Source organism: Amblyraja radiata, chromosome 3, assembly GCF_010909765.2.
Source record: "Amblyraja radiata isolate CabotCenter1 chromosome 3, sAmbRad1.1.pri, whole genome shotgun sequence".
NCBI lineage: Eukaryota > Metazoa > Chordata > Chondrichthyes > Rajiformes > Rajidae > Amblyraja > Amblyraja radiata.
The window spans coordinates 117744946-117772139 of NC_045958.1; the positions used below are offsets into that span (position 1 = coordinate 117744946).

The window sequence follows — 27194 nt, forward strand, 5'->3', positions numbered from 1 at the left end:
TGACCAGAAATGTACATAATACTCCTAATGTGGAGAGACAAGAAACTGTAGCAGCTGGAATTGTGAGCAAAACACAAGGTGCTGGAGGAATTCAGCAGGTCAGGCAGCATCTGGAGAGAGAACAAGCAATGAGTTACCTTTGCCCATCTACCAGCACTTGGTCCATAGCCTTTAAGTGCTCGTCTAGATATATCTTAAAGACTGAGCAACTCTGCTTTTGCCGCAGTCAGGCAGCGTATGCCAGGCACTCTCCACCTTGTGGTTGAAAATAGTCTTCCTTAGATCCCCACTAAATCTCTTACGCATTGCCCTAGCTCTCTGTTGTGTGGGTTTAGATGTGATGGAAGGAACTGCAGATGCTGGTTTACCCCAAAGATAGACACAAAATGCTGGAGTAAATCAGTGGGACAGGCAGCATCTGTGGAGAGAAGGAATTAGGTGACGTTTCGGGTCGATGTTTCGATGTCTCTGCTATTTTAATAAAATTTACCTACTACTGGGCAAGTTTGTGTTCATTCTTTTTTTTGTTATATAGGATGCTTCGTACGTCCTCCATGATCTTAGCCATACCTAAAAGGTTCCTCAAATTTAAATGTCACCTATCTATTTTTTTCAGCGATGCTGCCTGACCTGGTAAGTTACTCCAGCATTTTGAATCTTTTGCTTTGTAAACCTGCATCTTCAGTTCCTTGTATCTCCAATCCAGTATCTTCTTTCATAGAAACACAGAAATTAGGTGCAGGAGTAGGCCATTCGGCCCTTCGAGCCTGCACCGCCATTCAATATGATCATGGCTGATCATCCAACTCAGCATCCCGTACCTGCCTTCTCCCCATACCCCCTGATCCCTTTAGCCACAAAGGCCTCATCTAACTCCCTCTTAAATATAGCCAATGAACTGGCCTCAACTACCTTCTGTGGCAGAGAATTCCACAGATTCACCACTCTCCAAATGTTTTTCTCATCTCAGTCCTAAAAGATTTCCCCCTTATCCTTAAACTGTGACCCCTTGTTCTGGACTTCCCCAACATCGGGAACAATCTTCCTGCATCTAGCCTGTCCAACCCCTTAAGAATGTTGTAAGTTTCTATAAGATCCCCCCTCAATCTTCTAAATTCTAGCGAGTACAAGCCGAGTCTATCCAGTAATACAAGTGCACAGGATCTGAATGTAGTCGGGTTTAGGCGGCAGCACAGCAGGACACTTTGGGAAGAAAAGTATAAAACATTGTTCCGTTTAATTTGCAAAATTGTAAATACAGTACAATGTTCAATTGGTAACCAAACAGATTCTTGTACAACATGCTCCGACAACGATTCAAAACAACTAGAAGTTCCAGGCAACCCAATGGCACAAAGGACGGAATTATGGGCTGTAATTGTAAATGAATACATTGAATTTAAACATGTTCACATTAACAAATGCTAGCAATAATAATAAGTCAGTTTACTTCCAACGTTGCAAACCGTACAGGCGGAGTGAAGTCACTCTTCAGCATAGTAACTGCTCCATGGAAAGGACGCTTCTTTCATTGTTCTTGGTCAGTTTCAATGACTCAACTTCGTGTCCAAGTTTTCCTTGACGGCATCAAGAAATTCCTCCATGTACACATAGTGTTGCCCTGGCTTTATACTAACAATGGAGGAAATTACAATACGTCAGTGGAAACTTTCAGCAACAGCCTTGAAGCTTTAAGGTTTCTTTACAACTCTGGCACAAACAACAACTAGATATTTACTACCAGATCCAGTTGGAGTTGGGGCTTGTGTTTAAGAAGGAACTGCAGATGCTGGAAAATCGAAGGTACACAAAAATGCTGGAGAAACTCAGCGGGTGCAGCAGCATCTATGGAGCGAAGGAAATAGGCAACGTTTTGGGCCGAAACCCTTCTTCAGACTGATGGGGGGTGGGGGAGAAGAAAGGAAAAAGGAGGAGGAGGAGCCCGAGGGCTGAGGGATGGGAGGAGACAGCCCGAGGGCTGAGGAAGGGGAGGAGACAGCAAGGGCTAACAAAATTGGGAGAATTCAATGTTCATGCCCCCAGGATGCAGACTCCCCAAGCGGAATATGAGGTGCTGTTCCTCCAATTTCCGGTGTTGCTTGCTCTGGCCATGGAGGAGACCCAGGACAGAGAGATCGGATACGGAATGGGAGGGGGAGTAATGTTCCATAAGAACAATGGCAGGTGTTCCTTGTGCCAAACGTGAACACTTTGTTGCAGCCTCTTGGTTTAATGGATGGAGCCCAACTGATGTTATTCCTCAAAATGAACAAAAACGTACAAATTTTTAAAAAAAACAACTTACTGCTGGAGAACTCAGTAGGTCTGACAGCATCTCTGGAGATGGATAGACTTTCTCCCACCCCCCACCTCTTTTCCAGCTTCCCTCCCCTCTCACTATCAGTCCGGAAGGGTCCCAACACAAAACTCTATCGCCTATCCAGGTTTAGTTTATTATGGAGATACAGCGCTGAAACAGGTCCTTTGGCCCATCGAGTTCGCACCGTCCGGCGATCCCCGCACATTAACCTCCCTACACACACAAGGAACAATTTTACATTTATACCAAGCCAATGAACCTACAAACCTGTACGTCTTTGGAGTTTGGGAGGAAACCGAAGATCTGAGAAAACCCACATAGGTCACGGGGAGGACATACAAACTCCGTACAGACAAGCAACTGTGGTCAGGATCGAACCCTGGTCTCTGTAAGGCAGCAGCTCCATGTTCTCCAGGGATGTTCTCTGACCCACTGAGTTACTCCAGCACTTTGGGTGTTTTTTTTGGAAAGCCAGCAATTTGCAATTTCTTGTGTCTTCAAAAATATACACGTTTGATATGTATTTGTGCATATGGCAAACTGCCTACTGACAAGAGCATAGCTTTTTTCCCCCCTCAAAAAATATTTATTTTGTCTCTCGCCTTTGCTATCAGCTTTAATTTCTGACATTTTAATAATTATCAATGATGTCAAATATTTATAAGAATTCATTTTTCTCTTTGGTATTTTGCATTTGCTCATGTTTACTCAATGGATGTTTCATTTTTCTGCTGACAAAGAAAGGTACAAAATTCAATGTTGTAAATTTCCTGCTGTAGATATTATCCTGGATGCAAAGGTGTTAAAACCATGAAGGGCAAAATCTTGTTATTTTAAAAACTGCTTCGAAGGGGTCACTAACAAAGGCGGTCAGGTTTAAGGTGATTGCCAAAAGAAGCAGAGGCAACATATTTACAGATTTGGCTATGAAAGTGGTTAGATTCTACAATATATTCCCCAGTGTTGTGGTGAAAACAGATTCAAAAGGGAATCCATCAGATAAAAAATTGAACGTATTATGCAGAAAGGGCTATGGAATGGGATTAATTGGATTCAACTAAACATTGGCTAAAGTTTATGTTCGCAGTTACTGTTAGGATCTCCACTCACCAGCTTGGCTGTCTGAGGCGGAAAAAAATCTCTTTGCAAATATGGGATCACACTTGAACCCAAGATGACCATTGAAGCACATATCAGCACCATCACTATGGCTGCCCATTTCCACTCCTATTTCATTGTTGAACTCTGTCCCGTCTCTGCTGAAACACCTTCGCTAGCTCCATATTTGAACCACTCCAACTCATGCTTGGCCAGCCTTACAGCCTGTAGTTTGTTTGCCTCCACTTCTTCCAGACACGACTCCTTACTGTAGATAATATTATTCTGCCCTTCATCCGTTTCTAAAGCCACGTGTTCCCAATACCCAGGCAGTTTTATCAAAATGTGTAGTGTGGGAGAAAGAGCTGTATTTTCATTTGGTTGCAACCCTTCTACATACAAGTCAACCCATTGACCATATCTGGCCTGATTTAACACAGCTTGTTGGGCTTCATACCTCAACATTTAACACATTTCCTAACTTCCTGCGAAATAAAACATTATTTGCATTTTTTCACAATGATTAGTCTTTTTCATGATTCTTTTACTGCTTTAGTCAGTCCCTCGCTCATTTCTATTTTTGTATCCTATTTATGTTTGATTAGTTTCCAGTTTTCTCCACTGGCCAAGTCATTAATGTAGATTGGCAACAATACAGAGTCAACCACTGACCTTGTGGAAGTTCTATCAGTCAGAAATGTACTCTCTTTCCTGTTGCAGACCAGTGTTATCTCATCCAATACCCAATCTCCCTCTGCTTTGTCTATTTAGACATCTTTTAATTTTCTTTGTGGTTTCTGCATTGACTGAATCCAATTCAAAATTGAGCAACTTACTTCTGAAGTCCGTAAATGCAAGCAGCCAAGTCCTTTGTCATGATACCACTCTCCACAGTTTCCACACACACCTGCTCTAGTGTATTAGAAAACCTGGGAGAATGAAATACAGCATAAACATTAGACAGTGCTATCCGGTGTAAAACCGCATTGTTATCCCGTAATGCTCCATGTCACAGAGCGGGAGGAAACTATTTTGCAGACGGCATATACAGATACCACATAAAACCGAAGGAAAATGCAAAAATTAATGTTCATGTTATAGGAGTAGAATTAGGCCATTCGACCCATCAAGTCTACACTGCTATTCAATCATGGCTGATTTATCTTTATGAAGCCGCCTGCCTTCTCCGCATAACCCCGACACCCGTACTAATCAAGAATCTATCCATCTCTGCCTTAAAAATATCCGTTGACTTGGCCTCCACAGCCTTCAGAGGCAATGAATTCCACAGGTTCACCACTCTCTGATTAAAGAAATTCCTCCTTGTCTCCTCTCCAATTGTACATCCTTTTATTCCGAGGCTATGGCCTCTGGTACTAGACATCATCTCCACATCCTCTATCCAGGCCTTTCACTATTCAGTTAGTTTCAAAGAGGTCCCCTCTCATCCCTCTAAATTCAAGCTTTTTGCCTTCTTCCACACTGGCGAGTTAATCCCACTCAGTAATTCATCCCAGCCAATTCTCCCGCAAATCCCTTAATAAAAGCTTTGGATACATAAGCTTATTTGGATACAAATTCACTAGAAGTGCTGCAAATGGGGCCATCATTACTCGTTTTGATCACAAACCCTTAATAACAGTTAATCAAATTTTAGTGCAACATAAAATCTTCGTAAATAAGGGGATAGCCTTGGTGTAGGTAGCCAAGATTGAATTAGAAAAAGGGTAGAATGTACAAAGAAAATGTCATGGTGGCATTTCATATGGCTTTAAACACAAAATCCAGCCTGAAGTAATTTAATGCTGGATGAAAATTGGAGAGTTTTCTCACTAAAGTTTATTGGCCAAAACATTCAGGTCTTATTCTCCACATTCTCTTTATAAAATGACTCTGTACATCAACACACAAATGACTTACTGCTTAAGCTGATGATTGCTATCCAGCTTTGCTCTGTGTTCCAGCCCTCGAGTCCAGGCAAATATGCTGGCAATTGGATTTGTGCTGGTGGATTTACCCTGGTGTTGAATCGAAACAACTTGAAGTCACAATATGTAGCGTGAAGCAGAGTTAGAATTGAAATATTATCCCAGACTATATCTTGTTCAACCTTACAGAGAAATGTTGAACAAGATAGGTCTTTATTCTTTGGAGCGCAGAAGGTTAAGGGGGGACTTGATAGAGGTCTTTAAAATGATGAGAGGGATAGACAGAGTTGACGTGGATAAGCTTTTTCCATTGAGAGTAGGGAAGATTCAAACAAGAGGACATGATTTGAAAATTAAGGGACAAAAGTTTAGGGGCAACATGAGGGGGAACTTCTTTACTCAGAGAGTGGTAGCTGTGTGGAATGAGCTTCCAGTGGAAGTGGTGGAGGCAGGTTTTATCATTTAAAAATAAATTGTATAGGTATATGGACGGGAAAGGAATGGAGGGTTATGGTCTGAGTGCAGGTAGATGTGATTAGGTGAGAGTAAGTGTTCGGCACGGACTAGAAGGTCCGAGATGGCCTGTTTCCGTTCTGTAATTGTTATATGGTTATATGTTACCGTGCACCATCCACAAACACATGCCACTCATCTCTCTTTCCTCCCTGCATATGAGGGGCAATTTAGAGGCCAATTAATCTCCAATCCCAACTGTCTTTCCCAACTGAGGAAACCAGTGCACCCAGAGGAGTCCCATGCGGTCATTGGGAGAACATGCAAACTCTACTCAGACAGCACCCAATGTCAGGATCAAACCCGGGTCTCTGGCACTGTAAGGCAGCCGCTCTACTAACTTATTATAAATGATAAATACTATAACTCAATTAGAACAAATTCAGCTGTAAGAGTAGATTTAAAAGCATGGAATTCAAAAAGCAGGAGTTATGGGATGGGATTGCATTAGAGATGTCGCCCTTTTGACCGTGTCTGGTTTCAGCTGTCGAGGAGAATGCATTCTGTGCTCGCACTGACCTTCTGGTGCTCTCTGTAATGTCGAGTAACTGTTCCATGAGCCGCTTCAGCTTCAATTGTCTTCCCATCTGGACAAATCAGCACTGATGTCATCAGCCCCAGAGAACCAAATCCTGCAGCAAAAACATTGTCGTGACAAGACATCATTGCAGAGAAAATATCATTGCGACATTTGGGGGGGACACAGTGGTGCAGCGGGAGCGTTGCTGCCCTACAGCGCTAGTGACCCAGGTTCGATCGCGAGTTTTCTCCTGGTGTTCCAATTTCCTCCCACACTCCAAAGACATACAGGTTTGTAGGTTTATTGGCTTCTGTAAATTGTGAATCGTCCCTAGTGTGTAGGATAGTGCTAGTGTATGGAGTGATCGCTGGTCGGCACAAACTCGGTGGGCCGAAGGGCCTGTTTCCACAGTGCATATCTAAAGTAAAGGGCCTGTCCCACGAGAATGCGACTGCATGCGGCAAGCGTGACCAAACCGGAAGCGGGGGCCGCGCGGAGGTCGAGTGATCCCCGTACAAGTTGACGTGAAGTTCGAGCGAAGGCGTATACCGTCAAGACGCTGTGTACGGCATCGAGACGCTGCGTACGGCGTCGAGGCGGTGCGTATGGCCTCAATGCGGCTGCAGGCCGGCAGGCTGTTGCCATGTGGAACTTTTGGACAGTGTCAGTTTTTCGGAGCCCCGCGCGATGTCGGGACCAGCTCCGCACAACTCCATACGGCTCCGGCGATCGAAGTGGGACCGGCCCCGCGAGGCCGTACGGCTCAAGCGACCACGTTAGGTCGCGCTTGCCGCATGCAGTCGCATGCTCGTGGGACAGGCCCTTAAAGATCAGAGGGTATGAGTCATCAGGTCAAAGTATTTACTCCCGTACTCCCAAGCCAATTCATAATAAATTATTGCCAATATGAAACAATCTCAAGGCAATTTGCATATATTTTTTATAGACATTTGGACAGGTACATGGATAGGATAGGTTTATGGGGAGATGGGCCAAATGCGGGCAAACGGGACTGGCTTAGATAAGGTATCTTGGTCACATTTGGGCCAAAAGGCGTGATTCCATGCTGTATGTCTTCATGACTTTGTTAAATACAAACACTAGTTTAAAAAAGTCACCAACTCTTTCCAGAATATCTAAATTCTGGAAAGTTATACCACCCCCACCCTCTGTGCAATTTTATGCTCCTCAAACAATGCGTGTCACCAATGGAGAATGGAAACTGGCCAGTTTGGGCAGTGGAGGGTGTGATTGCAGGTCGATATTAAAATTAGAACATGCTGGAAATACCCAGCAGGTCAGAGAGTAAAGGTGGAGAGAGAAACAGGACTAATGTTTCAGGTCAGTGGCTTTACCCTGTTCTAATGAGAGGTCAAAGGTAAACAGATTTTGCGTTGTGATGGAAGATTAGGGGTGGGGAGGAGATGAGACCGAGAGAATGAAAGGAAAGATCTGTGATTGTATGGAATCAAGGGCATATTGAATGGACACAAGTGATGGCAATGCGACCTGAATGGGCATTGGCACACTTGGTTTTGACTTTGTCGTCTTTAGAGATTTTTGTCGTCTTTAGAGATACAGCACAGAAGCAGGCCCTTAAGCTCTGACCAGTAATCCCCATACACTAGCATTATCCTACTTCTCGGGATAATTTACAATTTTGCCAAAGCCAATTAATCTAGAAACCCGAACGTCTTTGAATGTGGGAGGAAGCTGGAACGCCTGGATGGAACCCATGCAGTCACAGGGAGAACGTACAAACTCTGTACAGACAACATCCATATTCAAGGTTGAATCCGGGTCCCTGGCGCTGTAAGGCAGTAACTCTACCGTTGTCGCAGCAGTAGAGTTGCTGCCTTATAGCACCAGAGACCGGGAATCCAGTCCAACAAAATGTCCCTTTACCTCCCCCCTCGACTCCATCCAAGGACCCAAACGGTCTTTCCAACTGGGTGCCACAGTTAGTGCCTCTGTTGAACTTTGTTGGGACTGAGTAAGAGATCGAAGACAAAGGTCAGAGTGGCAATAGAATGAAGAATTAAAATGACAAGAAAGCAACAATCAACTTGCGACTGACGAGGGCCTGTTTCCATGCCGTATGACTTGATGATTCCTTCTGCTCTTTCAAGTGCTAATCAGACCTGCTCTGCATTTCCAGCAGATTCTGTTATTTCATGATTCTGGAGTGCCCGAACGTATCCATTGCAGAAACGTGTGGTTTACCATCCCAATGTTCATTCATAATTAATCATTACTGCTGGGCCAACCGTTTGCTTGGACTTGGAAGAGATGATGGCCAAGATGGCAATTGTTGTTGCTAGGAGCAATGAGCAAGTGACAACTAATGCAGGAATCAGCAAGACTGGAGAAATGGCAGCTAATATCAGCACCAATAGAGCAGTTGGTGCTGATATTAGAAATAAACAGATGACTACATGAAGCAAATCCATTCTGAAAATCAAGCAGGACCGAAGCTGAAGGGAGGAATGTGCACACATTCTCGCTGTCCGAGCACGATGTGAGGAGGGCTCTGACACGGGTGAACACGAGGAAAGCTGCAGGCCTACATTGGCATCTCGGGGCGAGTATTCAAGTCCTGTGCTACGCAGCTAGCTCCGGTGCTCACTACAATATTCAACCTCTCCCTGGACAAGTCCGCGGTCCCTGCCTGCTTCAAAAAATCCATCATTGTGTCGGTACCAAAAATGCCTCCCCAGCCTGTCTGAATGACTACCGTCCGATGGCCCTCACCTCGGTCATCATGAAATGCTTTGAGAGGCTGGTGAAGAAACACATCTGCGCCTTCCTCCCTCGCAACATGGACCCGTTGCAGTTCGCATACCGTCCGAACAGATCCACGGACGATGCGGTCTCCCAGGTTTTGCACACCGCTCTCTCTCATCTTGACAGCCAGAAGGCACTCAAAAAAACAAAGGAGCTGATCGTGGACTTTAGGAGGGCACATCATCCGAGGACGTACACACCATTGAGGATAAATGGGGATACTGTGGATAGGGTGAGCTGTTTTAAATATCTGGGAGTCCACATCTCCGAGGATATGACATGGACATCACACGCCGCAGCACTCGTGAGTAAGGCAAGGCAGCGCCTTTACCACCTCAGGCAATTGAGGAAATTCAGAGTGTCTCCAAGGATCCTTCAGTTCTTCTACTCAGCGGCTGTGGAAAGCATCTTGTCCGGAAATATTACCATCTGGTTTGGGAATTGCTCTGCCCAGGACAAGAAGGCACTATGGGAACTTCACTCGCCCCCCTGCAGGAACTATACATCAGGAGGTGCAACTCCAGAGCCAATAAAATCATGGGAGACCCCTTCCACCCCTGCAACGGACTGTTCCAGCTGTTACGGTCAGGTAAACGCCTCCGTTGCCATGCTGTGAGAACGGAGAGGTTGAGAAGGAGTTTCTTCCCAGAGGCCATTCGGACTGTAAACTCCTATCTCACCAGGGACTAACTTTACTGAACGTTTTTCCTTCCGCCCACAATATTTAATATGTAAAAGAATATGTGATTGTGTTTATAGTTTGTTTGGTTGTTTGTTTGTTTGTCTTTTTGCACAAAGTCCGCGAGCATTGCCACTTTTCATTTCACTGCACATCTCATATGTGTATGTGACGAATAAACTTGACTTGACTTGACTTGACATTTTCCTATGTCGAATTGTGTCATCAGTTCCCCCAAGTACAGGAAATAAAGCTGAATGGAATAAGTGGGCATGTGGTAAAACAGACCCTCCATCTTCAGAATGGCTGAAGATCTTTGCAAAAGGCACTACATTGCAACTCAAGTCATGGGTGAATCCAATCCAACAAAACTTCTAACAGCATCAGAAGATAACTACATCAAGGCAATCCAAGCAAACATTTAAAGTCAGTGAAATGGAGAGGGAGAGATTATTCATTATGATAGAATAGTGCAAAATAAGTTCCAATTAGGTGCTTAAATAATTTAGCAACTTGTATCCGAGCTTCCAAATTAACCATGCCTCCAATGGACAAGATCCCACCATAATGCACTCAAATACACCTGCACCATTTCCGACATTTCCCTACCATTTCTTGACCTCACTATCTCCATCGCAGGTGATAGACTACTGACCGACATCCACTATAGCCCCACTTACTCCCATGGCTATCCGGACTAGACTCTTCCCACCCTGCTTCCTGTAAGGACTCCATCCCCTACTCCCAATTCCTCCGTCTACGCCGCATCTGCACCCAGGATGAGGTGTTCCAAACCAGGGCATCGGAGATGTCCTCATTCTTCAGGGAACGGGGGTTCCCTTCTTCTACTATAGATGAAACTCTCACCAGGGTCTCTTCTATACCCTGTGACTCTGCTCTCACTCCCCATCCCCCCACTCGTAACAAGGGCAGAGTCCCCCTTGACCTCACCTTCCACCCTACCAGCCGTCACATACAACAAATAATCCTCCGACATTTTCGCCACCTCCACCGTGATCCCACCACTTGCCACATCTTCCATCACCTCCCGTCTGCTTTCCGCAGAGACCGCTCCCTCCATAACTCCCTGGTCAATTCGTCCCTTCCCACCCCCTCTCCGGGCACATTCCCTTGCAACTGCAGGAAACGCTACACTTGTCACTTTACCCGCCCCCCCTTGACTCCATTCAAGGACCCAAGCAGTCGTTCCAGGTGCGGCAGAGGTTCACCTGCACCTCCTCCAACCTCATCTATTGCATCCGCTGCTCTAGATGTCAGCTGCTCTACATCGGTGAGACAAAGCGTAGGCTTGGCGATCGCTTCGCCGAACACCTCCGCTCGGTTCGCAATAACCAACCTGATCTCCTGGTGGCTCAGCACTTCAACTCCCCCTCCCATTCCGAATCCAACCTTTCTGTCCTGGGCCTCCTCCATGGCCAGAGTGAGGACCACCGTAAATTGGAGAAGCAGCACCTCATATTTCGCTTGGGCAGTTTACACCCCAGCGGTATGAACATTGACTTCTCTAATTTCAGGTAGTCCTTACTTTCTCCTCCCCTTCTCAACTCTCCCTCAGCCCACTGGCTCCACCTCTTCCTTTCCTCTTCCCGCCCCCACCCACCCTCACATCAGTCTGAAGAAGGGTTTTGACTCAAAATGTTGCCTATTTCCTTCACTCCATTGATGCTGCCTCATCCGCTGAATTTCTCCAGCATTTTTGTCTACCTTCAATTTTCCAGCATCTGCAGTTCCTTCTTAAACAGGTTTGTAGGTTAATTGGCTTCAGTAAAAATTATGAATTGTCCCTAGTGTGTAGGATAGTGTAGTGTATGAGATTTGCTGGTCGGCACGGACTCAATGGGCCAAAGGGCCTGTTTCCATGCTGTATCTCTAAACTAAACAATAAATATGAGTATAGTGTAGCAGCACCAAATGCTCCGGCTGTGGGCTATCCCGGCCGTATGCCGAGGGGTGCGAGGAGACCAATGCAAAAGCAGCAGGTTTGACGAGACACAGTCGCATCTCATCGACCAGCAGGGGATCGTGTCCTGCGAAATACGGCTGGGAGACGTCAGCAACAATGCAAACAAAGAAAAATAAACTAATTGCTAAACCCGCCGAAGTCATTACAGTGTAAAAAAAGTGAAAAGAAACAAAACAAACTACAGTGGGCAAACAAGTCCAAAGTGGTAGGAAAGTTCAAATTGTCCGGTGTCCATGGTGCAGGATGGGAAGCTCTGCTGGAAAACTGGAGGTTGCAGTGACAACATCCGACCTGAAGTGGAGCTGTTGCCGGATGTCAGGCTGCAGGGAAGGCATCCGGCCAGAGGTGGCGTTGTGGACGGCGGTCAGGCTGCAGTGACGGCATCCGGCCGGAAGGTGGCGCTGTTGACGGCGGTCAGAGAAGGTCGAGCGTCGCTACCGGTCGGCTGCTGCTGCCATTTTGGTGGCCAGCTGAAGCGGCCTTTAAAGGCGGCTCCCGGATGCGTGTGGGGCAGCCGGCATCGACTGGCCTCGCCCCACCGCTGCAGGTAGGGACACCACCCACCGTCGCCGGTGTCGTTGGAGACCGACTGCGATGCCGCGCCCTTGGCGGAGGTTGGAAGCTGCCGGGGAATCCGTCGCGGGACGGCCGACTCATGACTGGCCGAGGCTCCACCCCGCTGCAGGGCCGACCACAGTCCAGCCGGACGGGCCGCTAGCGCCCAGGGATCTTCTGGGTCCACGCCGGCGAGGAGCAGAAGGGGGTCTTCGGTCAGCCGCCCCAGGTAGGCCCAATCTAGCGGGAGGGTAGGCCTTGAGCAGCAACCGACGAGGTAATGGGCGGGTCCGCTCTCTCCCATCTCCTGGGACGGGCGGCGGTGATGCTGGGGGCGGGGGGCTGCTAAACTCGCAGCTCCTGCAGCAGCTGGTGGGGGAGCGGCGGCAGCTGCGGCCTCTCAGCTCTGGTGGGCCGGCTCCGGGCGGATCATACGGGAGAGATTGGCGACTGTCAAACAAGGCCCGGACCATGCCCATCGACCCGGGCGGCCTTCGGCATACCTTACAGTAGGGCCGGGTTGGTGGCAGCGTCGTTGAGCAGGCCTGGGCTGCCGGTTGCAGACATCAGGTCTCCCGAGGCTGCGTGTGTTGGGCAAAATCCCAATTTGGACCGTCAGTGTTACCAAACATGGTGAACAAACAATTGCTTTATTCGGTGAGATAATAGGCTTGAAATACATACACGTTTGGTCCTCTAGCATATCGTCATTGCTGCGGCAGCTGAACGAGGGTGTTGTCTCGAGCTCAGCTACCTGTCGACTGGGGTGATCTCAAGGTGAGATATGCTTAAGTTGCAGGACACTCCCCTTAACCCCATGACGTCACCTGTCAGCCCTCGTAACCACTGACGTGGGCTCAACCGCAAGTGGTCTGACTATCAGCTGACGCCACAATAGACACAAAAAACTGGAGTAACTCAACAGACAGGCAGCATCTCTGGAGAGAAGGAATAGGTGACATCTCAGGTCGAGACCCTTCTTCAGCCTGGTTAGGGATAAGGGAAACGAGAGATATAGATGGTGATATGGATAGATAAAGAACAATTAATGAAAGATATGCAAAAAAGCAAAGAAGGCCATTGTAAGCAGTTTGTAGGGTGACAACGAGAAGCTAGTGTGACTTGGGTGGGGGAGGGATGGAGAGAGGGAATGCCGGGGCTACCTGAAGTGAGAGAAATCAATATTCATACCACAGGGCTGCAAGCTGCCCAAGCGAAATATCAGATGCCGTTCCTCCAATTTGTGTTTAGCCTCACTGACCATGGAGGAGACCGAGGATAGAAAGGTCTGTGTTGGAAAGGGAAGGAGAATTAAAGTGTCCAGCAACCGGGAGATCAAGTTGGTTCACGCGGGCTGAGCGAAGCTGTTCCACGAAATGATCACCTAGTACGTGGTATCGCCCATGTATAAGAGTCCACATCTTGAACAACAGATACAGTCGATGAGGTTGGAGGAGGTGCAAGTGAACCTCAGCCTAACCTGAAAGGACTGTCGGGGTCCCTGGACAGAGTCGAGGGAGGAGGTATAGCGACAGGTGTTGCATCTTCTGCGGTTTCAGGGGAAGGTACCTGGGGAGAGGATGGTTTGGGTGGGAAGGGATGAGTTAACCGGGGAGTTGCGAGGGGAACGGTCTCTGCAGAAGGCGGAAAGCTGTGGCGATGGGAAGATGTGGCTAGTGGTGGGATCCTAGTGGCGGAAACTTTGGAGGATTATGTGTTGTATGCGACGGCTGAAGGGATGGAAGGAGATGGCGCCTGCCTGTGGCAACATTTTGCCAGCGGCTCAACAGCAGAGAATCAATTATAGTTTCACACAACTCTCCTGGATCAGAGAAACGGCAGAAATCAGCGCCGTACCGGGCAAGCTGCTACTGCACTTGAAGGCACTAGCGATATCGCAACCTCCCGCAGCTGTGGGAGCCCCCGGCTGTAAGCAATCCCTCGATCACTGGAAAACACCCGACCCAACTGAGGATCACAGGTACTGTACCTGGAAACACCGCGGGAGACCTTGGGAGCCGATGGGCATGATCTCCCAGGAGCGCTGGAGCTGCCAAATGCAAGGGAATCAGTGTATGGCCAGTGCATGCCAGTGCAGGCTCACAGAAAGAGAAGGTACAATAAGTACAGTACCTGGAAACTACAGGAAAGCCTCCATTGTTTCCTGAAACGTGGCCGATGGGCAAGACTTCAGGTCAGACTGAAGCACAGGGGACTTCGGCCCCCTCTCCCTACTATCCTACTGGCCAATGTACAGTCCCTTGAAAACAAAGTGGAGGACTTAAGGGCAAGGCTGCTTTATCAAAGGGAGCTGAGGGAATGCCCTGTATTCTGTTTCACAGAGACATGGCTCACTGCCAGCTCCCCAGACTCAGCAGTCCAGCCTGAAGGTTTCTCCATCCATCACACGGACCGTACACTGGCATCTGGGAAAGGGAGAGGAGGGGGCGTCTGCCTCATGGTCAACTCTGCGTGGTGCTCAGACGTGGCAGTCCTGTCCACCTCCTGCTCTCCACACCTGGAACATCTGGCGGTGAAGTGCCGTCCCTTCTACCTACCGAGGGAATTCATCTCCATTATCCTGACCGCGGTCTACATCCCACCCCAGGCAGACGTCCGTCTGGCACTGTGGGAGCTGCATGCCGTGATCAACAAACACCAGACGGCTTACCCCGAGGCATTTAGCCGGGGACTTCAACAAAGCCGACCTGAAGAAATCTCTCCCTAACTTCCACCAACATGTCTCCTGCAGCACCAGAGGACCAAACACCCTCGACCACTGCTACACCACCATCAAGGATGCCTATCGCTCTATCGCTACAATATTGTCTATTGTCTATCCCTCACCCTCACTTCGGTAACTCTGACCATACTGTGGTGCTGCTTCTTCCTGCCAACAGGCAGCAATTGAAGAGCGCACCCCCAGAGGTGAGGACTGTACAGAGCTGGTTGGGGGAGGCAGAGGGACAACTCCAGGAAAGGGTCAAAATCTTCAAATTCCTGGGCGTGCATATTTCCGATGATCTTTCCTGATCCCAGCACACTGATGCAATTATAAAGAAGGCGCATTAGCGCCTCTACTTCCTGAGAAGATTACGGAGAGTCGGTATGTCAAGGAGGACTCTCTCGAACTTCTACAGGTGCACAGTAAAGAGCATGCTGACTGGCTGCATCCTGGCCTGGTTCGTTCAGGAACTTGAACGTTCAGGAGCGGAAAATAATGCAGAAAGTTGTGACCACTGCCCAGTCCATCACCAGCTCTGAACTCCCCACCATCGAAGGGATCTATCACAGTCGCTGCCTCAAAAAGGCTGCCAACATCATCAAAGACCCACACCATCCTGGCCACACACTCATCTCACCATTGCCATCGGAAAGAAGGTACAGGACCCTGAAATCTGCAACATCCAGGTTCAAGAACAGCTTTTTCCCCACAGACATCAGGCTATTAAACACAACATCAAATAAGCTCTGAACAATAACAGTCTATTATTATTAGTATTGCACTATATCTGTTTATTTATTGTGTATATATGGTCTATGGTCTATAGACACGCTGAATTTTATCTTCCGTTTTGTGCTATGGTTACATATTCTGTCGTGCTGCAGCAAGTAAGAATTTCATTGTCCTATCTGGAACACATGACAATAAAACTCTCTGGTCTCTTGTCTTGGAAGGCAAGGACTAGGGGGACTCTGTCTCTGTTGCAAAAATGTGGCTAGTGGTGGGATCCCGTTGGACATTAAAATGAGTATAATGATGAACATCATTGATAATTACCTTGTGCCAGGATGTCAGACTGGACATCTCCGTCGTAGTTCTTACAAGCCCAGACGAAACCTCCCGAGGACTTCAGCATCTGTGCCACCATATCATCGATCAACCGGTGCTCATACCAGATGCCCATCTTATCAAATTTTGCTTTGTAATTTCTGTTAAGAGTAAAAACAAAAATCAAAACTCCAATTAAAAGTCTAGCTGATCCACAGTTGAATATAATGTAGTTATAATTAAATAATTTACACTTTAGATGCCTAAACTCAGTTTAATGCAACATTAGGAGCCAATATTGAGGTGTATTCTGGTTTTCACCCCCTCCCCACCCTCTCCCCACCCTCTCCCCACCATCGTTCACAATGAGTCTGAAGAAGAGTCCCGACCCAAAATGTCACCCATCTACATTCTCCAGGGATGCTACTCGACACGGAGTTACTCTTGGCAAGATTATCCAAGATTCTCAAAACCATGGGAGCTTCCTGCACAACATGAATCGTAAGAGCACGTCAGTATTGAGATCTTTTGGATTAATACCTCAGGATCCCTTTCCAAGCTATCCCTAGCTAAAAGCACACTTACATTTGGCGTTGGGTGGCATGTAATATTTTTGCATTGACTATATTTTCACACATGGTTGAATAGCACGACCCCTGCTGGAGACCACCTGTCTGCACAATAAGATGCTCAATGTTTAACACATGGGCCTCAGGCCTGCTTTGCCATTCAGCAAGTTCATACGGCACTGGACAATCACCACTTGCCTGTCTGTCCCCAATAACCCACACTTACTCAAGGACCCAAAACAAAATCTGCCTTGGCCTTTAATACGTATAGTGATTTTGTCTCCCCAACTCTCTAGATCAGATAATTCCAAAGATTTGTGATCGGCATGGTAGAACTTCCTCCTCTATCTTAATGGATGACTACTTTTTCAGACACAATTCCCCTCTATGGGAAGAAACATCCTACCCGCATGCACCGTGCAAGCCTAACGCTCCAAGCTTTAGGCATTTGCTATCAACGATTAAGCTGTCTAATGGCCCTGTCCCACTGTACGAGTTCATTCAAGTGCTCTCCCGAGTTTAAAATAAAAAATCTAACTCATGGTAAGCACGTAGAATGAACGTAGAGGGTACGTCGGAGTTCGGGGATGTCTCTTAGCGGCTCGTAACGCTAACGGCAGGTACTCGGGAAACGCGGTAAGCTCGGGAAGACTCGTGAAGATTTTTTCAACATGTTGAAAAATGTCCACGAGAGCCCCGAGTACCGACGAGCGGCCATTACCGTAAATCTCCGAGTTCGAATCAGGGCAAACTCGGGAGAACTCTTTGAATGAACTCGTACAGTGGGACAGGGCTTTTACACTTCCCTTTACAAAAACAAGGAACTGCAGATGCTGGATTACATAAAAGGACACAAAGCACTCAGTGGGTCAGGCAACATTTCTAGAGAACGTGGATAGACAATGTTTTGGGTCGCGTCCCATCTTCAGAGTGACGAAGGGTTCTTGCAGAGACTGATTGAGGCACACCACTTGCAGAGACTGATTGAGGCACACCACTTGCAGAGACTGATTGAGGCACACCACTTCCTGATTGAGGCCTTTCTCACCATTCGCCTGGGGTGTGCAGTAGCAAGGTTCGTTTGATTTAACGGACGTGAGCACACAGTTAGCTGCAGACTCCGCCCAGGACAGGAAGGCTCTGCAGGAACGGAAGGGACGTCACGACCGCGGTGCCACAGGTGCTGTCGCCGAGGGAGGACGGACGGAGCCGCGGCTCGAGAGACTAACAGAGACTAACAGAGGCAAAGAGGTTTGCCTCGCACTGCAAGGGAGCAGTGGACCAGACAGGAAGAGCGGACGGAATTACCACTAGACAGCCAAACCAGTAGGTAATTTACGGCTGGGGTGAGTACTTTCCCATTTATAGGAGGTAGGATTATATAAATAAGGGGTGTATCAATACAGTAGGGGATTCTTAAACAGGACCAGTTAATTACCTATATAAGATGGGCGGTCAGGAGATGTGCCAATACTGCGAGATGTGGGAATTTGTCGACACCATTGATGTAGAAGATCCCTACAGCTGCAGTAAGTGTTTGAGGCTAGAGGAACTCCAGCTCCGCATTGATGAGCTGGAGACCCAACTTCATACGCTGCGGTACATCAGGGAGGGGGAGTATTACCTGGATGTTTTGTGCCAGGGGATGGTCACACCGACCAGTTTAACTAATTCAGTAGGCAGTGAGCAAGGAAAGGAAGGTGTGGCCATAAGCGAGGCAGGTAGGGGGAACCAGGAGGAGATGTGGCAGGAGCCACAGCCCTTGTCCCTGACGAGCATGACCGAGGCTCTTACTCAATGTAAGGACGGGATCAGGGGCTGTGGGAGGGATGAGCAACCTGGCTGCAGCACCGTGGATCAGGAGGCCATTCAAGAGGGGGGAGTTAGAAGAAATGCCGTAGTGATAGGGGATAGTATTATTCGGGGGGTAAATAAGGTTCTCTGCGGCCAGCAGAACATGTCCCGAAGGCTGTGTTGCCTACCCGGTGCTAGGGTTAAGGATATCTCTGCGATGCTGGAGAGAAATTTGCAGAGGGAGGGGGAGGATCCAGTGGTCGTGGTCCATGTGGGGACCAATGACATAGGAAGGACGAGGAAGGAGGATCTGCTGAAGGAGTTTGAGCAGTTAGGGAATAAATTAAAAAGCAGAACCTCGAGGGTACTGATCTCCGGATTGCTACCTGAGCCACGGGCCAAATCGGCGAGGGTACGTAAAATTAAAAAGCTAAATGCGTGGCTCAAAGACTGGTGTGGGAATAATGGGTTTGGTTTCTTGGGCCACTGGCACCAGTACTGGGACAGGGGGGATCTGTTCTGTAAGGACGGACTTCACCTGAACGGTGCTGGGACTGGGGTCCTGGCAAATCATATAACTAGGGCAGTAGAGAGGTCTTTAAACTAAGTAGCGGGGGGGAGGTATCAAGGGGGGTAATAACGGCAGGGGTAGAGGAAATAGAGCAGGGTATCAGTGGGGAAGCGGAAATTCAAAATGTGACAGGAGACAGAATTTGTGAAGATAAAGATCTAGATGTAAAAGGGGCAAAAACGGAAAGGAAGGGTAGTAAAAATCATCTGAAAGTGCTTTATCTAAATGCACGGAGTATTCGTAATAAGATAAATGAATTAACGGTGCAATTAAGTATATATAGTTATGATATCGTGGCCATTACGGAGACATGGCTGCAAGGAGATCAGGACTGGGAGTTAAATATAGAGGGGTACTCGACAATTAGGAAAGATAGACAGGAAAGAAAGGGAGGAGGGGTGGCCCTTTTAATAAGGGAGGGAATAACGGCAATAGAGAGGAAGGATATTGCGTTGAAGGATCAGGATAGTGAAACAGCTTGGGTACAGATAGAGAATAATAAGGGGAAAAAAACACTAGTGGGTGTAATTTATAGACCTCCAAATAGCTGTGACGCTGTTAGTCAGAACATAAATCTGCAAATAGTTGACGCATGTAAAAAGGGAACTGCTGTAATCATGGGGGACTTCAATTTTCATATTAATTGGGCAAACCAAACTGGGCAGGGTAGACTAGAGGAAGAGTTTATAGAATGTATTAGAGACGGGTTCCTAGAACAGTATGTCACCGAACCGACAAGGGGGGAGGCAATCTTGGATCTGGTCCTGTGTAATGAAGCAGGATTAATTAAAAATGTCATAGTTAGGGACTCGTTGGGAACAAGTGACCACAATATGGTCGAATTCCATATTCAAATAGAAGGGGAGCAGGTTGAAACTCAGGCTAGGGTGCTTAGTCTAAATAAGGGGGATTATGAAGGTATGAGGACTGAGCTGATCAAAGTTGACTGGGATAGCAGACTCAAGAATAAGACGGTACATGAGCAGTGGTGTACGTTTAAGGGTATACTGTATAACCTTCAAGAAAAATTTATTCCTATGAAGAAAAAAAGGGGTAAGGGTAAGAACAGTCAGCCATGGCTCAGTAAAACTATAAAGGATAGTATTCGGCTGAAGGCAAGGGCATATAAGGTAGCCAGAGATAGTGGGAGGGTAGAGGATTGGGAAGCATTTAAAGGTCAGCAAAAAATAACTAAGAGATTAATTAAGACGGGGAAAATAGACTATGAAAGGAATTTAGCGAACAACATAAAAACTAATAGTAAGAGTTTTTATAGCTATATAAAAAGAAAAAGGGTGGCTAAGGTGAACGTTGGTCCATTGGAGGGTGAGACTGGAGAGTTGTTGGTGGGGAACATGGAAATGGCAAAGGCATTAAACGAGTATTTTGTATCAGTCTTCACCATAGAAGACACAAAAAATATTCCAACGCTGGATAAACAGGGGGCGGTAGGAATGGAGGAGCTAAATACTATTAAGATCACCAAGGAGGTGGTATTAGGGAAATTAATGAGACTGAAGGAGGATAAATCCCCTGGGCCTGATGGATTACATCCAAGGGTCTTGAGGGAGATAGCGGTGGGGATTGTGGGTGCATTGGTGATAATTTTCCAAAACTCCCTGGAGGCAGGAACGGTCCCAGTGGATTGGAAAATGGCCAATGTAACACCTATATTTAAAAAAGGAAGTAAACAGAAGGCGGGTAACTATAGACCGGTTAGTCTAACATCGGTGGTGGGTAAAATGTTAGAGACAATTATTAAAGAAACACTAACGGGGCACTTGGATAAACATGACTTCATCGGACAGAACCAGCATGGTTTTGTGAAGGGGAAGTCCTGTTTAACGAATCTGCTCGAATTCTTTGAGGAAGTAACAACCCGGGTGGATAAAGGGGAACCGGTGGATGTGGTATACTTGGACTTCCAAAAGGCTTTTGACAAGGTGCCACATAAGAGACTATTGCTAAAAATAAAAAATTATGGGATTGGGGGTAATATATTAGCATGGGTAGAGGATTGGCTAACAAATAGGAAGCAGAGAGTGGGGATAAATGGTTCATACTCGGGATGGCAACCGGTAACTAGCGGGGTTCCGCAAGGGTCGGTGCTGGGACCCCAGTTGTTCACAATTTATATAAATGATTTGGAGGAGGGAACCAAGTGTAATATATCAAAATTTGCGGACGATACAAAAATGGGAGGAAAAGTAGGGGATGAGGAGGATAGGAAGAGTCTGCAAAAGGATATAGATAAGCTAGGTGAGTGGGCAACAACTTGGCAGATGAAATTTAATACTAATAAATGTGAAGTCATTCACTTTGGGAAAAAAAATGATAGGGCAAGTTATTTTCTAAATGAGGAGGAGCTGCGTTGTAATGCAACGCAAAGGGATCTAGGGGTATTAGTACATGAATCACTAAAAGTTAGTATGCAGGTGCAGCAAGCAATCAGGAAGGCCAATGGAGTTTTGGCCTTTATTGCTAGGGGGATTGAGTATAAAAACACGGAGGTCTTGCTGCAGCTGTACACAGTATTAGTGAGACCACATTTGGAATACTGTGTACAGTTCTGGGGTCCATACTTAAGAAAGGATGTACTAGCCCTGGAGGCAGTGCAGCGAAGGTTTACAAGATTAATTCCTGCAATGAGGGGATTGACATATGAGGAAAGGTTAAGTAGGCTGGAACTCTACTCTTTGGAGTTTAGAAGAATGAGAGGCGATCTCATTGAAACATATAAGATCGTGAGGGGCCTTGATCGGGTGGATGCACCGAGGATGTTCCCAATGATCGGGGAAACTAGAACTAGGGGACATAGTTGCAGAATAAGGGGGGGCTCTTTTAAAACTGAGATGAGGAAGAACTTCTTCACCCAGAGGGTGGTTAATTTATGGAATTCACTGCCCCAGGGAGCAGTGGAAGCAGAAACTTTAAATATATTTAAGACTAAAATAGATGTTTTTTTAGCTGCCAAGGGGATAAGGGGCTACGGGGAGAGGGCAGGGATATGGACCTAGGTATGGTTAGTATAGTAAGACCTGAGTGATCTCCTGGACAAGTGTCGATCGCCTGGATTGGGGTCGGAGAGGAATTTCCCGGATTTTTTTCCCGAATTGGGTTTTTATCCGGTTTTTTGCCTCCCCCAGGAGATCGCGAGGTTCTTGGGGTGGAGAGGGGTGATAGCGGTATAAAGGGGAGGGTAGTGTCTTGTGTTCTGTGTCTTGTGTCTGCTGTTTGTGGGTAAGTGTGTCTGTTTAGTGTTCAGCCATGAGCGAATGGCGGTGCGGGCTCGACGGACCTGGTGGTCTACTCTCGCACCTACTTTCTATGTTTCTATGTTTCTATGTTCTGACCCAAAACGTCACCAGCCCATGTTCTCCAAAGATGCTGCCAGACCTGCTGAGTTACTCCAGCACTTTGTGTACTAAAACTTCCATTTGTTTTTGTCAAGTTAGTGAGATGGTTATGTTCACAAATTATAGGGGAAGAATTAGGCCATTCAGCCCATCAAGTCTATTATGCCATTATGGCCGATCTATGTTTCTCGCTCAGCCCCATTCTCCTGCCTTCTCCCCATAACCTCTGACACCAGTCGTTAGTTAGGAGATATGCATTTAGCTAAGAAACAATCTCTTATGCTGAAGATATTTTAATAGCTTGCCGCTACCATTTCACAAGCACGGGTTTTCCACCTCCAACTCGCTCAGCAGTCAGAAATTAAGCAAAATAACAAGGGTGAGGGTCTAAAAAGGAATATAGCCTTTGCAAAGGAAGTTCCCCAAGGCAAGACCCAAGAAATGCCAACTCAATCAATAATCAGAATATAGAGAATTCAGTTTGTTTTAAATCAATGAAAATGCAGAAAGTGCAAAGGAGAAGTTTATTAATAGTCCCTTGCAAATCTTTCTCAGCAGTCCTGCTGATAACCTCCCCATAACAAGTGTCATCTGCAACATTTAGTAAACCAGAGTTTTAATGGACGAGTTACTTACATAGCAAAGCAAGACTAGATTAGTTTAAGGTAGACACAAAAAGCTGGAGTAACTCAGCGGGACAGGCAGCATCTCCAGAGAGAAGGAACTTCTTCAGACTGGAGAAGGGTCTCGACCCGAAACGTAACCCATTCCTTCTCTCCAGAGATGCTGCTTGTTACTCCAGCTTTTTGTGTCTACCTTAAACTTATCATTCAAGTTGATTCAATGTACGGTTTAAACCAGCATCTGCAGTTCCTTCCTACACGGAAAGGCTCTACATGATTGCAATCAAGCCATCTACTGTGTACAGATACAAGTGGATTTGAAAATTATAGAGGGTTTAAGTAGTAGCAGATAGGCAGAAACTTAACCATTGGCAGCTGTAACCCGAGGATTCAAATCTAAAAGTTTTGACAAATAAATTTGGTTACAAATTAGAATTTGAGTACAAATAGTTTTAAATACTAAACTGTAACATTACACAATTATTCCAAAAACACACATTGGTAAATTTAGTCAGAAAAAAATCAATTCATTCCTGTAAGGTTTCTGTAAACTTACTTATCAATTTCAATAATGCTGTATAACTATCAATTTCTAGATAGCAGAGGGTGTGGACTCAGGATCTTCGGTGGACCAACCAACCTCCCTTCTATTGACTCCATTTATACCTCATGCTGCCTCGGCAAGGCCATCAGCATAATCAAGGATAGGTTGCACACTAGCCACTCCCTCTTCTCCCCTCTCCCATCAGGTAAAAGATATAGAAGTGTGAAAATGACACCTCCAGATTCAGGGACAGTTTTTTCACAGCTGTTATCAGGAAACTGAATCATCCTACCACAACCAGGGAGCAGTCCTGAACTACTTTCTACCTCATTGGTGACCCTCATACTACCTTTGATCAGACTTTGCTGGCTTTACCTTGCACTAAACGTTATTCCCTTTTCATGTATCTATACACTGTGGACGGCTCGATTGTAATCATGTATTATCTTTCCGCTGTCTGGTTAGCACGCAACAAAAGCTTTGCATTGTACCACGGTACACGCCACAATAATCTAAACTGAACTGAAAGCAGTGTAGGTTGATTGCTCAAATAGGTCGTGTAGATGGCAGACACTGCAACACCATTAATATTAAAGCTCAAACTTTTGAGATAAATTAGATTGATGGCAGGAAAATTAGTCCAAAAAGAAATAACGAACAAATGCAAATATAGTTCCAGAGAATTACAGGGGTAAAATCTTACAGTGATGCAATGGGGGTTTGATGGGGGAGGGGTGAGGGGAGGGGTTGGTTAGGAGAAGGGATGTAAATGAAGCAGGATAGGTGTCAGGGGATGAAGGAAAAAATAAAGTTGATCTGTAAATCTTTCTCTCTCAGTCTGGGTAAATAGCTTTTCCTCATGGTTCCCATCTTATGAAGCAAATACCAAAACTGCTGCAAATTAAAAAAAAATTAATCATGAGTTATGTGGGATTGGTCTAGGCATGTTGTTATTTCTAATGGGATCCATTGCAACTTGAGAGTAATCTCCAATGCCATATTAGTGATGAGGATATCAAAGCAAGCTTACTATTTTTGCAACCTTCGTTATAAATCTATAGTCCAATAGCGTGGAAACAGGCCCTTCGGCCCAACTTGCCACACCAACCAACATGTCCCATTGACGCTAGTCCCACCTGCCTGCATTTGGCCCATATCCCTCTAAACTGTCATAAGGTCATAAGTGATAGGAGCAGAATTAGGCCATTCGGCCCATCAAGTCTGCTCCGCCATTCAATCATGGCTGATCAATCTCTCCGTCCGAACCCCATTCTCCTGCCTTCTCCCTACAAACCTTGACACCCGTACTAATCAAGAATCTATCTGTCCTATCCAATATGAAACGATAAAGCACATTAAATTTCAATTAAACTAATATTTCTCAGCATCACTTCACAAGATTGAAGCAGAAAAAGATATTTCCGATATATTTTCAAGGAAAACTTACGCTTCAAAAATATCCTGGAATATGTCCTTAAATCTTCCATCATAGGCCTTCATAATGGTGTTCTTGGTACTCATATAAAGAGGCCATTTCTTGGACAAGGCATACTGGAAACAGCTGTGTGCAAATCCTGTAATAGACTAGATATAAAAAAGTGAAAAGACTATTCAATTCAACCTGAAACGTCACCCATTCCTTCTCTCCAGAGATGCTGCAGGTCCCGCTGAGTTACTCCAGCATTGTGTGTCCATCTATGGGGAAAGTGTGGAGAGAGTGTCCAGCTTTAAGTTTCTGGGCACTCACATTTCAGAGGACCTCACATGGTCCACCAACACCGCTGCGCTGGTCAAGAAGGCACAGCAACGACTGTTCTTCCTGAGGACATTAAAAAAGACTGGTCTGCCCCAACAGCTGCTGACAACCTTCTACCGCTGCACCACAGAGAGCATATTAACGTATGGCATCTCTGTGTGGTATCTCAGCTGCACGGAGGCGGAGAGGAGAGCTCTTCAGCGTGTCGTACACAGAGCGCAGAGGATTATTGGGACACAGCTACCAGCCTTGGAGGGCATCTACCACACACGGTGCCTCAGGAAGGCTGTCAGCATCCATAAAGACTCCTCACACCCTTGTAATGGACTGTTCGAACTACTTCCCTCCGGCAGACGTTACAAGGCCTTCTACGCCCGAACCTCCAGACTCAGAAACAGCTTCATTCCCACAGCTATAGCGGCTCTGAACCGGCCCTGCTGAGTGCCCCACATCCCCCCTGGACTGTCTCCCTCAGATGGTCACGTCACACAGTTTGTTTATTTATTTTATTTTTTTGACATCGGTTGGAAGCTGCATACTAAATCTCGTTGCACTGATGTGCAATGACAATAAAAAGATATTATTATTATTATTATTATTATTTGGTTTAAACCAGCATCTGCAGTTCCTTCATTCATATTATTCAATTGTGTGATGCGTACACGAGTTATCATGTTATAGTTGTAAGAAAATTATTAGACCACACTTGGAGTATTGTGCACAGCTATTATTAATCGTGCTAACTTTCAGAAGTTAGGATGCTAAAAGGATTCACAAGAATCTTGCCTGGATGAGAGGCTTGAATTATAAGGAAAGTTTGGAAAGGCTGGCATTGTATTCCCTGGAGTGATGGAGGTCGTGGGCTGATGATAGAGGTTTATTTATCAGGGTCATAGATAACGCAGAGAGTCAGTCTTCTCCGCAGGGTAGCGAGTCTAAAACTCCACGGCACAGGTTTAATGCAGGGGTCGACAACCTACGGCCCCCGGGCCGAATGCAGCCCATAACCCGAAATCATCCGCTCCGCAGGTGGATTTCTTTCCACCGTAATCATCCGGCCCCGCCGAGCATGGCCGCGCACCTTCTGTGAACACGTTTAAGAAAGAACTGCAGATGCTGTAAAAATCGAAGGTAGACAAGAATGTTGGAGAAACTCAGCGGGTGAGACATGCAAGGATTGCATGAGGCTGCCTCACCCGCTGAGTTTCTCCAGCATTTTTGACTACCTTCTGTGAACACGTGATTTGATGCCTGCCATCCGGGGCAGGATCCATGTGTACACGTGATAGATGTGGCCCGCCATCCGCTCACAGACATGTGCCCCGGCCCCTATGCAGAACAAGGTTGCCGACCCCTGGTTTAAGGTGAGAGGGGCAAGATTTAAAGGGGATCTGAAAGGCAAGTTTTTCCACACATTGGGTGGCGGGTATATTTGGAATGAACTGCCAAAGGTGGTGGTAGAGGCAGGTACAATTATATTAAAATAATAATAATAATATTAATAATAATAATAATGACAATAAATGTTATCAGCCAAGTATGTAAACACACAAGGAATTTGCCTTGGTGCTTTGCTCACAAAAGGATAAGAACACGATATACAGCAGACAATTAAAAATAAAACATTATAATTTAAACATGTGAAAATAAAGTACCAGAGTAAAACGAGGCTACAGACATATGGCTGTTGAGTCGAGCGACTGCTCGTGGAAAAAAGAACAGATATATGGATATTGAAGGCTCAGAGGTACTGGGGTCAAAGACAGTCAGATAGGATTAGTTTAGATACTGTAGGCATATTGGTTGTATACAAAATGTGTACAGGCCA

The 27194-nt window shown here is 46.2% G+C and overlaps 1 protein-coding gene across 1 annotated transcript in view; it reads right to left on the bottom strand.

Moving 5' to 3' along the window:
* Positions 1-1537: 1537 nt before the first annotated feature.
* LOC116971478 (isocitrate dehydrogenase [NADP], mitochondrial-like) overlaps positions 1538-27194 on the bottom strand; it is a 77014-nt gene continuing 51357 nt past the window's right edge. The window contains exons 6-11 of the mRNA XM_033018694.1: positions 25058-25194; positions 16163-16314; positions 6379-6491; positions 5339-5436; positions 4255-4347; positions 1538-1632 (exon numbers count right to left, since the gene is read on the bottom strand). Of these exons, the coding sequence (XP_032874585.1) occupies positions 1548-1632; positions 4255-4347; positions 5339-5436; positions 6379-6491; positions 16163-16314; positions 25058-25194 (678 nt within the window). The 3' untranslated portion in view covers positions 1538-1547. The remainder of the gene's footprint in view (positions 1633-4254; positions 4348-5338; positions 5437-6378; positions 6492-16162; positions 16315-25057; positions 25195-27194) is intronic.